The 20,873-nt window shown below is 47.0% G+C and overlaps 1 protein-coding gene across 4 annotated transcripts in view; it reads left to right on the forward strand.

The window, feature by feature from the left end:
• Window positions 1-20,873, forward strand: part of PRDM15 (PR/SET domain 15) — a 439,353-nt gene that overhangs the window by 320,793 nt on the left and 97,687 nt on the right. For all 4 annotated transcript variants that reach the window (XM_085621221.1, XM_085621224.1, XM_085621222.1 and 1 more), the window contains 3 exons: window positions 13,316-13,450; window positions 16,739-16,902; window positions 19,839-19,918. In XM_085621221.1, coding sequence (XP_085477347.1) covers window positions 13,316-13,450; window positions 16,739-16,902; window positions 19,839-19,918 — 379 coding nt within the window. The remainder of the gene's footprint in view (window positions 1-13,315; window positions 13,451-16,738; window positions 16,903-19,838; window positions 19,919-20,873) is intronic.

Raw genomic sequence — 20,873 nt, forward strand, 5'->3', positions numbered from 1 at the left:
GCGTGCAGCAGCGTGCGGCGTGCAGCAGCGTGCGGCGTGCAGCAGCGTGCGGCGTGCAGCAGTGTGAGGCATGCAGCAGTGTGAGGCATGCAGCAGTGTGCGGCGTGCAGCAGTGTGAGGCGTGCAGATTGGACTGAAAGGTGTAGAAATAAAATCAACTGAAGGCACCTGAATCACCTTTATTCCAAGGTTGCCTTTGTTAAAGATTAAAAAGCGTGTGTACGCATGGGGTAATAATGGTCCTGGAGTTCTACAAATGGTTAAGTGCTAAACCCTTGTGCTTGTTACCCATTTAGTTTTATTTCGTAACATTTTTTGAGCTTAAAATAAAAAAAACAGTATGTTAAAATGCCTACACTGCATAGCGAGAGTGGAGTGTCTGACAAGTGTGGTAAATCGATAATAATGCAGGCAGTGACTCATTGTCTATGTGGCCCTGGGTATTACCATGCTAGATGCAGAGACTTGAATTCGGGTGGGAGCGGGAAGCCACCTGTGTCTCTCTTGAGCGCCCTGCGGGAGACAGGCAGGCATGGGCCAGACCAGTGATGACGATGTCACTTGTACTCCAGCTGAGACATGTCGCTGTTTCCTCTGGAGAAAGTGCTTTAGACAGGTCACCATGTGGCCCGGGGCAGAGGCACGCCTGGGCCCTGTGACCTCCCCGGAAGAGCACCGGATGCCATTCCTGGATTCTCCCCTCTTTGATGATGAGGTGACATTTGCATCTGAATGGGGCTGGCGATGCGGGGCTGGTGTTTGATGTCCCAGAGAGAGGGGGGGGGGTCGCAAGGGACCCTGGCGGACCAGCTAGATAGCAAGGTGTCGGTGCGCGCGCTCCTGCGCCCCCAGGAGGGCGGCTCCGGACTCCTCATTATCAGATGGCCCAAGGGGGGGTCCCTTTATCCGAAGGCCGCTTTGATCTCCCCAGGAGGACTGCTGGGTTTACAAAGTGAACAATTAAGGAGACCTACTACCATCACAGAAGCCTCTGGTTTGTAAAACAAACCTCCTTGCCCCCCCGTGAGGTGAAATGTCCGGATGAAGAAGGCACAGGTCGGCCTGGAAGGAAATTGGAGGGGGCGTCGCTTTTATTGTCTTAGCTGCTTACGTCCTGAACATTTACTCAAGGCCCCTACAAACACTGCAGGGAAAGGAAACTTGTCGAAACAAGCATAATAATGTAAATTATTCCCTGGAGATATCCTGTGCCAGTTAAGGGCCTTCCCTGATAGTCAATCATGCGAGAAGCAGTGTAGGCTTAACTGTAAAGCGGTTCTTGCTGGCAGGTCTCGAGGCGTTGTTTGTCTGCTGGCATCCTTGGAATGCAGGTGGGGGTTTCCAGCAGCGTTCCCTCACGTTCATATAGGGAAGTTTCAGTCCGCTGCCGGTGCACAAATGTGATATATTACAGCTGACTTTCCCAGTGGTGCCACAGTAAATGTGCAGAAAGCAAATACGACACAGGACTCTAAAACTGAAAATGTAGTGACTGTGACTTTCTTTGCACTGGACAAATGTTTTATCAAACCCAAATTACGAAACGTTAATGGTAAATTACTAATGCACACGTGTAAGTGTGTTCGGTGACGAGCTTGGTTTTTGTTCATATTAAGAACCCAGTGGCGTAACGAAAGTTTTAGTTGCCCCCCTGCAATGTACACAGAGGGGCCCCCACTCCGCATTTTATCCGGAGGCCTCAGACCGCAGTTTTGTTCTGAGGGGCCCCCCTGCAGCTGGGGGGCCCCCGCAATGAGGGGGATGCGGGGGCCTGTGTTACGCCCCTGTAAGAACCAAGTGGCGCACATCTTAATGAAAAAATAAAAACCAGGCAAGCATAGTGTCAGGGAGCAGAGGCTGCTAAAAGAGAAGACTAGCACGCACTGAAGTTGACGAGGAGGGAGTGGGAGGGGGGAGTGGGGGCGGGCACAGTGGTGCGGCCGCAGTTGTAAAAGGCAGGGAGAGGGTGAGATTGAGAAAGGGAAAGATAGGGATCAAAGGAAACAATAACAAGCAGGAAGGGGGTGGCAAATGGTGTGCACTTTGATGTCTTCAGTGGTCGCGCGGCTCATCGAGGACATCAAAGGGTCCGCGAAGTGATCAGGCAGTGCTTTTCAGGCTGCCAAATGGTGCGCGCGCCCAGCGCACATGCACTGTATTTGGAGGCCTGAAAAGCACTGTTTGCACTTCCAGACCCCCCTTTTACAAAAGCTCTCGCGAGAGCAGCGCTAAAGCGCTGTCTCAGGCGAGACCTAATCACTGTTAAAGATCTACATGTCTAGTCCAATAGTACTATACAGTTGTAGGATCATGACTAACAAAATGAAATATCATAACAGATGTCATATTCAAGAAGTCTTCCCTCAATCCCAATCCCTGTTCAATCCACCGATGCGCAGGATACTTATGCCCCACTGACCTTCGGCCGAAGTGCACAGCAGCACCACGCCACCCACTGTCGCCCTCGGCTTGTATGTTAATGCTACGGAGATGATCACCTCACTCCCTCGGGCACAATACCCCTCTCCCTCTGTGAGCTGGAGGCTCTCTTAGTATCCTCCACATATTTCCAGAATGGGCCCCATATATCCCTGGTGTGGGACCTGGGGGGCGCGAGGCTGGCATACGTCTCTGCATTAACGTTGCAATGAGCTAAACTGTGCAGCCAGTCCTGTACTTTGGGTACTGTTTTCCTACCCCAGTGTATGGCAGCCTCCCGTTTGGCCAACAATAGTCCCAGCGATGCAAGTCGTCTGACTCCCTTGGGAACGTTCACTGTGTACCCCAGCAGTGCAACCTCAGGAATAGAAGTGAGAGGTAAGCCAATTATCAGCCCAAGTGTAGCGTGGACTTCTACCCAGTAGGTCTGTAAGCGGGGGCAATTCCATGCCAGGTGGATGATATTGGCATGAGGAGCAGTGCATTTTAAACATGTATGTGGCCTAGATGCATCTATCCTATGTGCTTTGGCAGGCGTAAATAGGCACGACGAAGACATTTAAAATGGAGAAGCTTGTGCCTGCTATCAAGAGAGATTGCTTTGGTGGCCTTACAGCATTTAGACCATTGGTTATCTGTTACTGGACCGCCCAAGTCCGCCTCCCAGTCCTGTCTGAGCCGGTCGTCACACGCCGGTCGTCACACGCCGGTCGTCACACGCCGGTCTCTTACCGGAGCAAGCTTTGTACATATTAGAAATGAGGTGTGCTCCGTCAGGGTTCTCTATCACCAGTGTGAGCGGGGAAAACGAGTCCGGTTCAATTGGATACGTGGGGAGCATCGCCCGCAGTTCCGATCGCATTTGAGTCATAACAAATCTAGTCATAAAACTGGAGTCAATATACCGTGCGTCGTCGTCTAGGGAGAACAGGTGTCCTTCAGGATATCAATCACCCACTTTGACTATGTCCAAGGTGGCCAATGTGCGCTGCACCAGGCCTTCCCCTGAAATCGGGAACCACCTAGCATTGGGTAGAGCAAGGGCGGAGGAGTATAGGGACAGAGCGCCGGCAAGCTTTCTCAATTTTCCCCACGCCCAGCTGGTGGTAGACACAGTTTGTATGTCGTTTGCATCGCGTGGGAGGCCCCTAGGAAGGACCGTGGACAGCCGATCAGGAAGGAGATCCGCCTCTGTCCTCAAAAAAGGAATTATGCGTCCAGGTGAAACCAGGCGTGTGCATAGCTGCACTGTGCCACGAAATAATTATAATTGTAAATCTGGGACGTTGTACCTCCCCTTTCGTATGGGAGTGTGAGGATTGACCAGCAGACCTGTGGCTGCTTTCCTCCCCAAACCATTCGGGTGAGGTGCGATCGTAATGTCCGAAAGAAACCGTCAGTGAGCGGTATAGGGATGTTATTGAAGAGATATAGGAACTTAGGCAGAACGATCATCTTTAGAATTGCTACCGGCCCAGTTAATGATAATGGTAGCCGCAGCCATCATTCTACCTGTGCCTCTAAATTATTCACTGCCTGCCCAAAGTTTAATCGTATGATTTGTGCGGTATCTAAGTGGACGTGGATCCCGAGATATTTTACCGATTCGGTACAACATTCATGGGGATATTCACATTCCCACGGTGTGGTGCCCGTGGTTAAGAGAAAACTGATGGACTTGTGCCAGTTTATGCCCAGCCCGGAGAATCTGCCAAACCGAAGAATTTCTCTAATGAGGGGCGCTAAGTTGGTTTGGGGTTCACGGACGTATAGAATGGTATCCTCAGCATAAAGGGAAACAAGAAGAGGGCCAGTATTAAACTGCAGTCCGGGGTGGAGGTGGAGTTCTTGGAAGTGTCGAATCAGTGGGTTCATTGAGAGTATGAACAAAAGAGGAGATTGGGGGCAGCCCTGTCTGGTCCCACGAAATAATTTGAAGGGCCTGGACAGCGTACCATTTAGACGAAGCCTTGCCGTGGGCCTGCTGTAGAGGAGCACGGTGGTGGCAATGAAACCCAATGGCATGCCCATTTGCTTCATCACTGCAATGATAAATGGCCACTCTAAAGAGCCAAAGGCTTTCTCCACGTCTAATAGTATTGCGGCCGCGGGGATATCCGGATTTATTCTATGAAGGACTGCGAACAGTGTCCGAAGGTTCAGGGAAGTGACCGGTGGGGCACAAACCCGGACCGTAGTGGGAAAATAATCTACTCCATTAATTGAGACAACCGATTTGCGAGGACTTTAGCTAATATTTTATCATCTAAATTTAATAGGGATAGTGGACGATAGGACTCACAGAGCGTGGGGTCTTTGCCAGGCTTGGGGAGGAGAATAATTACAGCCTTGCGCAGTGTGGTGATGGGGAGTACCAGTTTTTCCAATGCCTCTGCATACACCTCAATGAACTGGGGTACTAGAAGATCCTTATATTCTTTATAAAAATCCCCTGTAAAACCATCCAGCCCAGGGGCCGTGGAGCCCCGAATCGTATCGAGAGCGACGTCAGCCTCCGATATGGGCCCCGCCATGAAATCTTGCATATGTCTTTCCAGATATACCAACGCGATCTCAGAGATAGTCAGTCTGGGCTGTATTGTCAGACCCGACTCTGGACGTGTACAGTGAGGTGTAATAGTCTAGGAATTCGTCGCTGATATCTGCGCTGTTGGTAAGTGTGTGCCCAGAGGTGGCGTGAAGTTCAGTGATGTACGATTTACTATACGGTGGCCTCCGCATGTGAGCAAGCACCCTCCCCGGTCTTTCCCCTTCTCCATAACGCCTGGCTGTGTGATACTTCCCCAGTTATAATATTTCCCGGTCCGCGGTGTCTCTGTATTCAGACAGTAGGGCTAATCGCTTTGCTCGATCTGTAGGGTCCAGGATCCCCGTGGGGTCGGAGTCAAGCGTTGAGGTCTCGTTCAAAGCGTGACATCGTATTGCGGAGGTCCCCGAGTACCCCAGCCTGTTTGGAGATACATACACCCCTAATAACTGCATTGAAACCCTCCCATAATACCGCGTAGGAACTCACGGAACCGGTGTTTATCTCGAAATAGTCCTCTATGGCTTCCCGTATCTCCGCCTTGAAAAGTTCATCATTCATGGCCTTGTCGGGGAAGCGCCATTGTCGTTCATATCCCTCACGCCGTGGGAGTTTCAAACGTAACACTATCGGGGAGTGATCTGTGTATGTCCTTGGGAGTGTTGTGAGTGAGTCAAACCAGTCTGCGTATTCAGGTGAGCGCAGCCAGTAGTCTAACCTGGTCCAGGTGTTATGCTGACCTGAAAAGTGAGTGTATTCAGTGAGAGTCGGGTTTCACTTCCGCCATATGTCTGTCCGTGTGTGTTGTTTGCAGAGGTCTGTCCAAGCTAGTCGCGCCTGTGGTTCGGAATCGGGGGCCCGTGAGGTGCTGTCAAGTCTAGGATCCAGTAGCAAATTAACGTCCCCTCCTAGCTAGAATTTATGTGGGTCATGTATCGTTAGCTGGGCATTCCGCGCATGGAAGAACTCTGGGGAATCCATGTTCGGGGTATAGAGGTTGACCAGGGCGACCTTGTGGCCATTTAGGGAGCCTGTGACAATGATGTACCTGCCTGCCGGGTCACAGACAACCTTACTGAGACTAAAGGGGACCCTCTTGTGTATTAAAATTGCGGTGCCCCTTGCATAACCGCTGTAGTTGGCAAATCCCCTATGCGCTCCCTCAACTGGCGCCGAATCGCGCCACATCTGTGGGTGGGAGATGTGTTTCCTGCAAATAGGCTATGTCTACTTTGTGTCTAAGCAGGTAGTGAAGCATCTGCCGACGCTTACGGTTGCCGTTGAGTCCCCGGACATTCCACGACATCAGGGAGAGTGCTGAGGGACCTTCAACCTTACCCAGTCGTTCCATCGGAAAAGGGTGTGTAGTCTAGTTGGACAGAACAGCGAGGAGTGCGCAATATTGCTAGCAATAATGAACGAAGGTGCAAATTACAATTGGTGATGTGAACATTCCAATCGACCCCCCCCCCCCAACCTCCACCCAGCCACCTTTCAGCCCAAAGGAGGCCAATCCTTTGTATACATGCAACTAAGAAGTACAAATCAACTTTAAGTTTTACTGATGTTGCCCAAACACAGTACCCCTGTGCATAAAGGAACAAACTCAACGTATACACCATGTGGGGGTGGCAACGCTGGGTCGGGGACCAGCTAGAGGACACAATGCAAAAATGAATAACATTTTCCCAATTACCTACATTAGAATGATTTAAATCAAGCAAACGTGTTAACCAGTGCCTGGGTTAGAAAAGAGTTCTGCACTCGCATCTGAGCCACTATGAGGCGGGTAAGGTTGACTCCGTTCCGCGGCGGATTGATTGTTCCGTTGTTTATAAGTGCGGCAGAATTCTTGAGCATCAAATATTCGAGGCCTGCCACCCACATCTATTCTCAGTCTAGCAGGGTAAAGCATGCCCTATTTGAGGCCTAGGCTACGCAGTGCGGCCTTCACCCTATTAAATTTACGTCGGGCCTCCTGTACCATCGATGTAAAGTCCGGATACAAAGAAAGTTTTGACCCCTGCCAGGTTATGTCCCCCTGCTCTCTGGGTAGCCTCAGTGCTGTGTCACGGTCTCTGAAATTCATGAGGCGGGCTGGGAGGGAGACCAGGATTAGGCCTGGGGCCCAGTGACCTATGGGCCCTCTCCACCACGAAACCAGTCGTAAAGGATTCTTTGCCAAAAAGGTCAACAAGCAGAATTTCCACGAAGAGGTCCATGCTGCCGGTGGTCGTAGTCTCCGGGACTCCCAGGATGCGGACATTGTTGCAGAGACTGCGGGCCTCCAAATCCTCATTTTTAATGGCGACTTCCTTGAGTATACGTTCTACTTTCTCCAATTTCTTGAGCGACAGCGCAGTCCCGTCTTCAATATCGGAAATTCGAGCCTCCGCTACATCCATCCTTCGATCATGCACTTGAATTTTGTCTCCCAGCCCTGCAATGTTCTTATCTAGTGCGTCAAAGCGAGAGTCCAGTGCCTTGAAGCCTGCCCTCATTTCCTGCAACATGGACGCGGTTGCCTCCTCAGTCGACGCGTCATGTGTGGTATCTGCCATTTCGGCAGGGTCAAGGGTCGTTTTGTCTGTTACTTTCTCGAAGGGGAGGGTTCTCTGTCTGGGGTCCTTGAGGCCCATGCCGCGCTGGGAGTTTCAGGCACCACTATGACGCAGGATCTTGAAGCAAGGTGGCGGTTCCCAGTTGTGCCCCAATGGTGATGAGCAAGGAGAGGTAGTGGGTTATAAGACTCCAGCTGCGTAGGATGGCAGTTACAAAGTCTGCCTGCGTGACGCCAGAGGTCCACCAGGGGGCCCCACCAACAGCATGGCATGTCCAGGCCTGCCCTAGTCACCAAAACTGGGTCCGAGCAGGGGCGCAGTGCAGTAATGCGACATGGAGGCTACAGTAGATGTATAAAGCGTTCGTAAGGCCCAGCAATGAGGGGCCGCAGTGGCAGGCACTAGAGCAGCTTGCGCGCTTGAGGTTTCTCAAGAGGCAGCGATCCGACAGTCAGGCCAAGGTAAAGTAGTAAGGTGTGTGGCTGGAGACCTGTTGAGGCGAGAGTGTCTGGCAGCAGCGCGGGGAATGCCCTGGTCCGCAGCAGGCTCAGGGAGCCGGAAGGCCCACCTCCCAGGCGCTCGCACTGATCTTGCCGGCAGCGTCACGCTCAGCAGGGCCCCCCCTGTGTCTGGATATCCCTCTACCCGCACCCCAGCCAAAGATGGTGGACTGGCTCTGCGTGGGTTTCGAGGGGGGGGGGGGCAAAGCCTCCACCGCAGCACCGCCACTAACCGCATTAGGGCCGAGGTGCCCCTTCAGTGTTCGGTAGTCGCCAAGGCCTCGATCTTGTTCTCGTAATGAAAGGCGCCGGTCCGCCCAGCCGCAGGCTCCACCCGGCGCAGTCGAAGCGGGCTGCAACTCCGCTGTTCAGGCTTCTTGGAAACTGGAACTTGGCTCCGATGGTAGAGGGCACGTTCCGCTGGCCGGGACTGTACTGTTAGGCCGATTTACATAGCGATCTTCTGGGGAAAATACCAAGGAGCCGGGTCGCCCTCCAGAGCTTCTCTACCAAGCGGCCATCTTAGCCACGCCCCCCCGACTTGGCAGAGTTGGGTGATGCTACATAGGTTTGCAATCGATAGTCATGGAGAATGTGCCCGTTGTTTTGACTTTGGCGCTGTATTGGTTCTGGGAACCCAAGCTGTGACTCTGTCTCTGTAATTGATTCTTGCATTGTCGCATGGCATAGTTCCATCAGTGTCATTGCTGACGTCCAACGTGATGTCAGCCGTGTTCAGGTTCAAGTCTGGTCCAAACCTTGTTGTGCCTGCTCCATAGGCTTGATGATGATTCACCTCATTCTAAAGTATAAGGTGGAACACTCTATTGTGGTTTGCACAGTTGAAATGCATCTATAGGGTGGAGAATGATGAAGGGGTTGAGGTTGCTCAGACTTCAAAGCATGTTAATCCTTCCTAATCTTGGACACTCCTGACAGTGGTAAGTGTTGCTTTATCAACCCAAACCGCAGATAATACTTTTATAGATGTGTTTTCAAGGGGACTTTTTACTTAGAAAATCAACACTTTCTGAAGCGGTAATGTTATCCTATGGAGCAAAAGCATATGCTGCATACAGGTACTTTGCAGCGGCTTAAAGGACCAGTCTTAAGGATGTAAGGTGTGCATGGGGCAGGGTTTAAGGCAGCACCAACGGGTCACCTTGGGCAGCACTGGGGCGACCGGGTGCAAAGGTGCAATTCTGTGTTGGGTGCCCAGTTGAAGTCAATGGGGATCAGTCTGGCCCAAAGAAAAGGCTGCAGGCTAGACTGGGAGTGCCAGTCTAGCTGAACCAAATTTGGGACTCAGTTCTCACGATGCTCGGGGACATAGGGACACCTTTGGTCCTCTTCTCTAGGGGCTGGAGCGGCCAGACACAGAGGTGTCTTGAGGTGTCTGGTTTTTGTCACCGTAGACACTCGAGGTAGAGGGGACCTGCACAAATAGGCAGCAGGCAGCGCCTGGAAGTCCACTGTAGGCAAACCCAAGGTGGGCCTCTTCTCTGGAGGGTCTGGGGACCATGCTGGCTCATTGGCCCACTTCATCTCAGGTTAGGGGGCACGGGTGCAGTGGTGCTTTCCGGTGTCGGGTTTGCGGTGGTCCAGAGTCCTCACAGTTCTTTTTGAAGTACCTGCAGGATGCAGGGAAGCAGCTCCACTACTCCGCAGCAATTCCTGGGTTATTTTGAAGGCTGGCAGTCCTCCCAGGCTTTTGGAGGTGCAGCAGCTGCAGGATGAGACGACGTTAGCGCAATTTGTCTGAAACAGACAGGCCAGCAGAGTTGGCACCAAGTCAGTTCTTTCTCCACAGTCCTTGCTTCTTGCGTCTTTTCTGTGACCTCCTCCTTAGGGCGGCACAAATCTGATTTTCTGGTGCCAGGGGCTCCCCTAAATACTAGATTTAGGGGCGTTTGAGGAGTGTAAGGTAGTAGCCAGTGGGTTACTTACCCCGGCGGGTCTCTATGCTTCCTATATAACCACTTCCTGCTGCAGGACGTGGGCATAACCGTGTCCCAGAGTTCCTAATTCTGCCATCACCAAGAATGGCATACTTTAAAATTTTGCATCCACATCAGTTATCCCACCTTAGGGGTGGAGCTAGCTTGAGGGTGGACACTCCTATCTGATGACAAATTATGCCACCTACTCAGGCGCCAAATGGGCCCTGGTCAGGGGCGTTTGCATCCCCTTACCGCATACCAAAGGCGGTGGGCTCTTTGAAGCTCCCTGCCTTTGAATGCTAATTTACAGGTCATCCTGTTGGTGGGAGTGTAAACACCTTCCGCCAGAGCAGGCTTTGTTCCCGACTTCCTGAGAGCGTGGGCTCTCACCCCTGTGGGTCAGAAACTCATCTGTGGTGGCAGGCTGGTCAGGGACAGTCAGCCAGCACACTAGCAAGGTCTACAGACATGGCACACCCTCTTCCATGTTGTATTTTCACTTTTATCTACATAAAGACAATCACTCTGCAATGGTGGCCTGTATGACTTGGGTGAGGAGCCCCTAATTAGCACAAAACATGCTGCAGCCCTTAGGGACCTTCTTTAGGCTCCGTACCCTAGCTACCAAGGGTACCTCTTACTAATGCATTACAGTGGGTGCTAAAGGTATTGCTAATTGGGGAAACAATTGTACAGGTTAGGGAAGGAGATCTGGCACTGGGGACCTGGTTAGCAGGCACCCACTGCACTCTATGTTAAAATTGCATTGAATACCAGGCAAAAAGTGGGGAAAACACTTATATAGAAGCCCTTAGTTTGGTTCCCATTTATCTGATGTGCACTCCCTATGAACCAATGCACATGTGCCTTCTCATTTGTTTTGACTAACATCGTTACATCTGTAAAATGAGCAAATGAATTCCAGGCCATGTTCGTCCAACAGCCATACAGATTATTCTTCCTGTACAAATTTGTCCTTTAGCAAACCTGGTATTTCTGCTGAAGATAGTTACGCCTGTCTATGTCGAGCAATCTTTCACGTTGCCGGCCTCTAAGGAGGAGAATCACCTTCCCCATCTGGACCGTAGGAGTGCCCTCAGATTTTATATTTATCAGACCAGGGAATCCGCTATGAGCTAGCCAAGAAACAGTGGCAGAAGGTTTGCATGCCTTTTCCGCCAGACTGAAGGCTGTGACCATTGTGCCCGTTTCAGACATCTGTTGGGCTGCTACGTGGGCATCTTTCCACAAGTTCACAAATCATTATTGCCTAGACAGCCTGGTTCAGCAGGATGGGTACTTCACGCAATCTACTCTGCAGGATTACCTGGGCTGAACCCCTTCACAGACGCACCACCGAGGATACGGCTTTGGTATCTTCTAAAAAGGGAAGTAATCTGCAGTTAGAAGTCTTTGTCAGAACAAGTTACTTAACTTTTGTAATTCCTTTTGTCATAGAGAGTCTAACTGTAGATTCCTCACTGATCCACCCTCCTCTCTGTTGTGTGGAATGGAGCCATGTAATCCATTAATAAGATCCCAATCTAGAGATCTGCACAGTGATAAATTCTGATTTCTGTGGGCTTCGCGTCTGACGGTGCAGAGTGAGACCGGAAAGAAATTGATGTCCACACACAAAGGTGGTGCAGATATAGTGGCCTTAACGTCACATCTTGGATGTGACAAACCGGATGCATAGCTGCATGACCGTAGTAGAAGGAGGAGGAGGAGGAGCAGAAGGAAATCCACTGGGTGAGGCATCTGTAGTTAGTCTCTATCAAAAAAGGCATTACCGAAGGTAAGCAACTTGCTTCTCTGTGCCTACTATTTCCATATCATTTTTGGCCACTGGTGGGAGACACTTTCACTACAGATTTGGAATACGAATGAATAAAATTAAAGTGAAGAAAAAAAAAAAAGAATTCAACACAAAGCTTAATGACAGCAGCTCTGGGCGGGGGCAGAGAGGTGTTGGAGATAGGGGCTTCCTACCTTCATTTGTGGCACTTGCATGTGTAGTGTGTGTCAGTAGAGAAGTGTATTAAAAGGGCACTGAAATGTCCAACAGGTGGCAATCAAGGTGTGAGGACTGTGCTGAGGGATTAGCAAACATACAGGGAGAGGACCGTAAGAAGGAGCAGCATTAGGCAGACATATTGGAGAGGGAGAGTAGTGCTAGCAACGGCTCTGCTTTTGGTAAAGACTCTGCTCCTGATGTGAAAGGTACTAGTTTAAAAGTCAGCTTTTTATGATCTCTTTAACGGGCAGTTTCTGAAGCATGAACCTAGCAAGGATCTGCCGTAATCATAGTTCAATTTCTTCTCCCAGTCAGAAAGAAATGTATCTCCTTTTTCCTTGTTTCCTGTATTTATGTGCTTATGGGACCCAACGTCCGCTCAGTCCCAGAGGAAACTGTACCTCAGTCAGACTGGTGTTTAGGTTTTGTTAATCCAAATAACACACAGCCCTATTGTTAGGTGACAGCCAACAACACATGAAGGGGAAACGGGAGTGGATATCTTCTCAGCAGCGGAAACATATAGCAAACAAAGGCGGAGGATGGGATGCCTCTCATACAAAAAATTGGATTGGATTCAGGGAGGGGCCCTTAGAAAAGGGATATGCATGCTGTTGTATGCACCATGCACAGCCTGCAGGGAGACCACCATCTGGTGCACCTAGGCGAATGGTGTCCCAGAAGGATACCACCACTAACTGTTGCAGTAACCCACCTGCAATACACACATATTACCTATGCATGTCCCAGAGAGGAGGTTTGGCATGGAACCCCCAGTTATGGGGGTTTCAGGAGACCTCAAACAGAGTGAGCCAATAGGCAGTCTTCTCCTAGGAGTACAGTTGAAAAGGCCTGTACCACATCCATCAGTTATCCCTTCGCTTGGGATGGGGATAGACTACACTCACTCAGGTTAGGGTTCCATTTTGGGTGAACATCCACTTCCACTCCACATCAGCAGAGCTAAGCTGGTGCACTGCTGTTGTGGAATTCTCTAGAGAGCAGGCCTAAAATAACATACAGGGAATGATGGCTCAGCTGTTCAAAACCATGCAGTGGACCATTTGCCCAATAGTGCTTTACCTCCCCTCAATCCCTGTTTTTACCTATCCTAATATAGTACAACATGTGGTTGGTGGTACATTATATTGCATTTAGCTATCATTTGCTTACATAGCTTTTCCTGCAGCGCATTGTTCCGCTGAATGGCCAGTAGAAGTAGTTTTGTGTGGAGTGTTTGATATGTATTTGTCTAAAATGTGAAAAAGTGGCTTTTGGCTTTTACTGACTTCTTTATTTTCCTCCTTTAGGATATTGCTCTTATGGATGATCACCAGAGGGATGACTTCCTGAGTAAGATAGGGATCTCCTCGGATGAAAACGATGAGAATTCGGACGGGGGTGCAGATGTTGAGCTGCACAAGTATAGCTGCAAAAGATGCCAGGTAGTTTGAAATGTCATAGGTATTTATGCTTTCAATATAATGAACATGGGTAGAGCGGGTTCTCTCTTGCAAGCTGGTGCAGAGAGGCAATATAAATAAAATGACATGTTCATCTGAACCTTGACACACTGTGGACTGGTTTGACAAATGCGCATCTCCGACATGTCCTGTCTAACTGCTAGTGCAGTTCTTACAAATACCTTCTTTAGTTGGTATCCGCAAAGCATTTTACATCTTAATTCCATCTAGAATTCATTTGAATCAAGCTTTAAAAGGGGGCCTGCGATCCGCTGCTATTACCTCTGGTTTCCAAAGTTTGTTACATCGTTTGGCAAAATCTAATCTGTTGCATGTATGAAAATTCATACAGGACTCCAGTTTGCACTTGGCTTTCAGGGTTCTAATTAATAGTGAAAACATTTTGTTGCTTGGCAATGACAATTGGAGAGCTAGGCAGAGAACAAATGAATGATTAATAAATAATGACCGAGTCTAGGGGTCTCAAATGATTTTGTTTTTTATCGAAGATGCATTTCCTTTTCCATCCATATACCAACTAATGATAACAATGGTTACTTGCCACTGCATCTTTTTGTTACCTTGTGCAGTATCTAACCATTATCCACCAAGTCCTCGTAGACCTAGCATGCCTAATTTTCTCCCAAAGCCCCTTGCTTGTTTTTTGCTCCTCTGCAATTACCCCTACGTTACCATGGCACAAACTGTCGATTAATGTCTTCTACAATCACCCTTGTATGGATATGTCTCAATTATATCCGTTCCCTGTGTTGTGCCCATGTTTCTCAAAGCTCCTCCAGGACAGAAGCTCATTTTGTGACGACTTAAAAAAAAAATGCTATTATGTTAAAATAAAATGGAACACTCCCAAAATAATATACATTTTGTGTTTAGTCTGTAGAATATAAATGGTAAATTGGCAAATAATATTTCTGTGGACAATTTATATTATCACGTGAGCCCCAATTACGAAAGACATAAATTGTGTAAAAAAATGATTTGGAGAGCTTCTGCCCAAAAATCTGGGAGAAAGAACTCAAAATCCTCTCCAACTCTACCCACCAAAAAGAATCGTGAATTGAAAATTGTGCAAAAAACACCTCCAGGGTTTTTTAAATTAGTAATTATTAAAACATTAGTCTTGCACATGAACATGATCGGAACTCTGGTATTACTTGATGTGCAAATTTTGGGATAACAACCCTTCTGGACCAGTCAGTGGTAGCCTACAAAAAACTACCCAACCAGCCAAACCTTTTCACGTGAACAAAGGCACCATCAGGCATTCGGACCCCAGGTAGTTCAATCTTGTGCTCTGGCTCCTGAGGTCCTAGAGTTTGGTCACCTGCAGAATGTGTGTCTATCCTTAAGGAGGCCCGTAGACTAACTACACAAGTCTGCTATGTGGCCAAGTGGAAAAGGTTTGTCCACTATTGTTTTCCAAAACACACAGATCCACACTAACCATCAGTCCAAGCCTTCTTCATCTTCAGACATCGGACCTTGCTTACATTTCTATATCATTAATCTGGCTGCAAACGTAGCTTACTTACAAATTAGCGAAAATTCTTCCTTGTTCAGAGTCCCTGTCCTCAAAGCTTTCATGGAAAGGCTCAAAAGGGTTGTCTTGCCCATGGTACCTCCAGCCTCTGTCTCGAAACTTCGTAAAGTACTAACTAGATTCATGGACCCTGCTTTTGAACTCCTCCACTCGTGCCCTGTGCTGTTCCTGTCTTGGAAGGTTGCCTTGCTTGGTGCTATCATGTTTTTAATGCCTGTGAGCAAGCTTCAAGTTCTTACCCTGTAGGAACCTTTCTTCCAAGTTCATAATGACATAGTAGTTTTTTGGACCAACCTAACGTTTCTGCCAAAGGTGGTTTCCCCTTCCATGTTAATCAAACCATTGAGCCGCCTGTTTACTTTCCACAGCCACGCTCCATGGCAGAAAGGTCCTTCCATACTGTGGATGTCAAGTGGGCCCTCATGTACTACATTGACAGAATCAAATCCTTTAGGAAAACTCAGTATGTTTGTCGCTTTCACCAAACCACATTCAGGACATGTCCTGTCCGAAGGGGGCATAGCCAGATGGCTTATGATGTGTATTCAGACTTGCTACGCTAATGCCAAATGACAAATGCCTGCCCCACTCAGAACGCACTCCACTCGCAAGAAGGGGGCCTCTATGGCCATCCTTGTCAGCACTCCATAGCTGAAATATGTAAAGCAGCAACATTGTCCACTCCACACACGTTCACTAGACACTACTGTGTAGACATTGTGACAAGCTAACTAGCAAAGGTTGGCTGAGTTATGCTACAAACACTTTTCAGTCCTCTTCAACATCCTCCAGCTCGCTACTGCTTAGGGAGTACTGCTTTACAGTCTACTCGGAGCATGCGGATCTATATCTACATATGCCACATACGTAATATTACTTACCCTGTAAGCATCTAAATATGGCATGTAGTGCTGTTGATTCACATGCACCCATCATCCTTTCCGGAAGCCTCTGGTTGTTGCAGATGTTCTTTACTCTTTCTGCATGGTCATCTATTTTTCATTTTTATGCTCCATCTTCATCCTCACCCCTATGCGGAAATCAACCTAACAGTGGATCTGATGCCCATTTGCATTACCAGTCACCGGAGTATTCACTAATACCTTGTGACTCAAAAGACTTCTTAGAAGAAAAACAAGTTGCATATGCCTGAGCCCAACATTAGATGGCATGTGAATCTACAGCACTACATGTCAAGAGCAGATGCTTACAGGGCAAGCAACATATTTATCCTGGATCGGTCTGAAGCCTAGAAGGACGTAGTCATAAGGTGAGGAACCTGTAGGAAGAGTATGCATCAACCAGAAATACAGTTTAATTTCTTCCCTCCAGTTCCTCAGTATGCGGTTATTAGGGAACCGCCTCATTCAGCTCCATTATACGTTTCCACATCATAAAGTGATCCAAAATAGTCACCAGTGGCATCTGAACATGGTCTGTTGCCTTGTGAGAAGGTACACCAAGGAATCTACAAAAGCTGAATGTTCTATCAGAAATCAGGTTTCCAAAGGGAAATAATGTTCTTTTCTTCCTCAACGCCACTCTTTTGTTAAAGGGGTTCATACAAAAATGTACTGAGATAGATATTGTAGCAGAAGTATACGTTTCCTTGATCTCTATGATCACTACATTTCTGAATATGGACCAGTACTTTGCATGTAGATGGCCACCACCACTTTCCTTGCAGTAACTGTTACTTTATTTCGTAGGTAACGTTTGCGAGAGGAAAGCTTTATCTGAGGCATATCATGGACGTGCATAAGGAGAAAGGCTACGAATGTACTACCTGCCATCGCCGCTTTGCCTTGAAGGCAACATTCCATGCCCACATGGTCATTCACCGAGAGAACCTGCCAGATCCCAATATCCAGAAGTAGGTGCCATGGGTAAAAACATACTTTGCAATTTGTCATATAGGTCTGATTGTAAACAAACAGAGGTATCGGACTGTCATATTAGTAATGAGAAATCTGTTCGTCAACAGGCAAAATATAGCAGATTTATTCGTAGTGCAAAACAAGGCCTACTTTACATATTCTTAGCTTAGCTAGTAATTCAGAGTACACCATAAAACCATGCAGAATTTATGTATTGCATGAGATGAAATCTAGCATAACCACTCAGAATCTGCCCTGTATTTCCATATTTATGGATGTGGTATTTCTATAGCACAAATGTAGGCAAAAAGCAGCAGAACACTCCACAGGATCAAAGACTAGCCTAAAGTCAATGGGTGATAGGGGCAGTAGATGGGTTGTGGATAGTTAATGCATTGTCATGTAGTGCTCTTTAAAGAGGTGAGGATTCAACTCTTTCCTAAATTGGGAGCAGTGTTGGTATGGTCCTGATGGACATGGGGAGGTAGGTCTAGATCGTGGGTGCATAGATCAAAAAGTCCTACTGCCTTGATTTTTTTAAAAACATGTTGTTTGGGTTGACTTTGTAAATGATGTAGCTGATTTTGGAGATGGTGCGTGCTGGCAACGGGAGCCAGTGGAGTTCCATCAGGATGGGGATGATGTTAAAATAATGTTTCATGCCCTGAGTGAGATGTGCTGCGGTTTGTGGGATGCCCTAAATGGATGCCAGTGAGGAGTACGAGAGGTCATGCAGAAGGGTTTACAACCATCAAAATGCAAGTGTTTGAGGGCATGAACAGCAGTCCTGAAGTCGAGCTGGTTCCAAGCCATTTGGTTTTTGGCAAAGTGTTCCTTCTGAGTGAGGTTGATGTCCAAAGTCAATCCAAGTGACTTGGCATTCACGGAAAATTGGAGTTCGGGGCCGTCAAGGTTCATGCCATTGAGTTAGGTTTGTACTGTTTCTTGTTGGTTGTTCATAGCCCCAAACAAATCCTAGACTAAGCATATACTTTGTAGTCCATATAAAATCTTGAAGATGTATTCCTAGTTTAAGACAAAGCAGCAGATTATCATCAAGTAATATAACTCTCTACAATGATGCCAACCCAGAGACCAAACCCAGCTTACGCATTCATAGCAAGGGATAAGACCTACCCATAATACATCGTTAAAGCTATCCAATTTAGTTCTACCATGAATTCATCATGCAAGACAAACCTTGTCAAATTATTAATCTCATGTGAAAAAACAATTGGAATTAGTCGTCATTCTAAGCATAGCGTACATCTTCTCAGTAAAAGACAAAAATTATAAGAATTATGTGGAAATTTGTATAAAATTGAACAGAGGCAACACTGCAGAACGCTTCAGCAAATTTAGCAGTTGTATACAAAATGGACCAAACCTAGTTAAGTGAGTGAAGCATTAGACACATCTAGAGCCTGCAGACTGGCGTGATGTCTTAATTTGAAACACTCGAACATTTGTGAAGAGGAAAATCGCTTGTTAGGCATTTTTTTTGTTTAAACAAACTTTATTAGTTTTCACAGAATTTACATGGGGGCATTATGCCATCACGATATTGAACAGTATCATATGCATTAGACAGTGCAGGTTACAATTAGCACCTCAAGTGCCCCACATAGCAATGACCTATGGGTGTATTCTAGTAGCTCAATAGCACTGCACATTGCTGGTCTCCTGCAGGAATGCAGCTCCAGGTATAAAACTCCATCCTACAACTACTCTTCCCCCCCAAGATACCCTCCTATCCTTCCCCCCCTCCATACAGGCGTGTCCTGTACATTCAGGGCTTCAGTCTATAGCAGTGCAAGTCTCTAGTGTGTGTGTGTGTCTGGGTATTACCATAGGGGATCTCATGCCTACCAGGGTTCAGGGCATCTTTCCTGGTGTCCTTGCGTCGGTCTCCAATCCTCCCACCTCTGTCTATTACCTAGCCTACTACCTCTGGGGAGGCTCCCACTCAGTCTTCATCCTCTTAGTTCGTGGGAGATTTCAGTTCTGCAACTAGTCTTTCCCATGCTCTTGTTGCCTCTAGCGCCCTTTCATTTCCTAGTCTTGTAGCCATCTGCAGCCGGACTACACCTTCACACTCAGCCCATTTAAGTAGCTCTGCCTTCCATTGTGCAGTACTTGGACCCTTCTTCGCCTTCCAGTTCATGGTGATATTCCGTTTTGCTAAGAGCAGCCCCATGTCTAAGAATTTACTTGTGACTTTGTTTTTAGACGTGTGTGAAAACCAATGAAGTATGCCTCCTGTTAGGCATTTTAAAGTTAGTTGTAAATTTCTAATCTAACTTTAGCAATATGGTCTACAGGCTATTAGTAGGAACTCTAAATCTAACTTTGTTGTTAATTTTATAATTCAAAGCAGCTCAGAATGTAGTCTCCTACATGATTTGCTTGTAGAAACTATAGATTGAGAGCTTTCAAGTGATTTCTGTGTCGAAGGAAGGGTTAAAAGGGATCACTATCTCAGGATTCTGGGTTCTATGTATAAATCCTTGTTCCATATCCGTAAGTAAGGGGTAATCTGTGTTAAAGAAAGAGAGCCACTGTTAGAAAACAAGCCATGAGAGACCTACTACCAGGAATCTATGCAGTGGGCTCACAACACGGTCCAAAGAATTGTCAAGAACCCAAGGTACCAGAAGGTCCTAGAGCACCTTGGAGTATTTGCTGCAGTGCTATTTGTTGAGTGTTTGAACCCACTGGATGCTCAAACCACAATGCCCTCTGCTGCACCCACATCCTTTCACTTGAAAAGGTGCCATTCTGTAGTGAAAAACAGTTCGATTTCAGGTATTCATATCCTTTTAGTATCAGTATGCATTAAGCTGTCCTTTCATTCCAAGTTTAACAAGATACTGTTTTCAAGTTATAATATGATATTAATACGTTATCATGATCACATTTTATTTTTTTTCAGGTACATCCACCCTTGTGAAATTTGTGGAAGGATTTTTAACAGCATTGGAAATTTAGATCGGCATAAACTTATTCACACAGGTACCTCTGAAATTATGCAAACACAATACTGAATAAAATACATATTTTTATTGCCATTCTTTTTACATACTCAATTGTTTACCTCGCTATGAGTTGTAAAGTGGTTCTCTGTGTAACATGATTGTGAATGTAATTTAAGAGGACCAGTAAGCAGCCTCTTTGTGTGCTGCTACAGCCAAATGCTGTTTAACAGACAGAACTTGAACAGTGTGACACCCCTTGAATAAATGGAGGAAGATCAGCTTAGGATCTCTCCTATCTCTGTCTACTCCTTATAGACAAATGGAGAAACTATTGAGTGGAGAGATGTTGCCATTAGTCTTGAATTTAGTGAAGTGATCTGATGCTCTTGCATTGGTAAATATGCCCATTTGCTATAGGGCTTGATTTGTTGGCCACGAGGATTCAAGCATAAAGGTGGCATAATGAGCTTGTTCTTTATAATTAGAGTTTAAAATTCGGTATACAAGTAATCCCTTTATTTTATGTTAATATGTCATTTCATGCTAGCTGGTGCCTGGTTGTTTATCAGCCCAGAGTAATATGAGGATGAGGAACTCCAAAATTTTGCAAATGTTTTGCCTGAATGAAAATCATGGGCATATTTAACAATACATATAACATCTATGAAATTGCCACCATCTTCATTAAGGCTGTCCTCTGGCAATTAAAAGGGAAGAACAAGGGGTCTACCTGCATAGTGAAATCATTGAGCAGTGTTGCATATTTATTGCTTATAATTTCAGTCTCATCTCTGTGCAGGTTAATACACAAATAGTAATGGGCAACATCAGCAGAAGTATTAGGCTTATTCCAGTTTACTGATAGCCCGTAGTGACTGTCAAAGTTACCCATGTCCTATATTAACTGGAAAATGTTAACACTCTGATCCCGAACATAAAATAAGATACGGGTGGCATACATTGAAAGGAGAATTCTCTGCATCTAGAATATC

The sequence above is a fragment of the Triturus cristatus genome, chromosome 8, assembly GCF_964204655.1.
Source record: "Triturus cristatus chromosome 8, aTriCri1.1, whole genome shotgun sequence".
Lineage (NCBI taxonomy): Eukaryota > Metazoa > Chordata > Amphibia > Caudata > Salamandridae > Triturus > Triturus cristatus.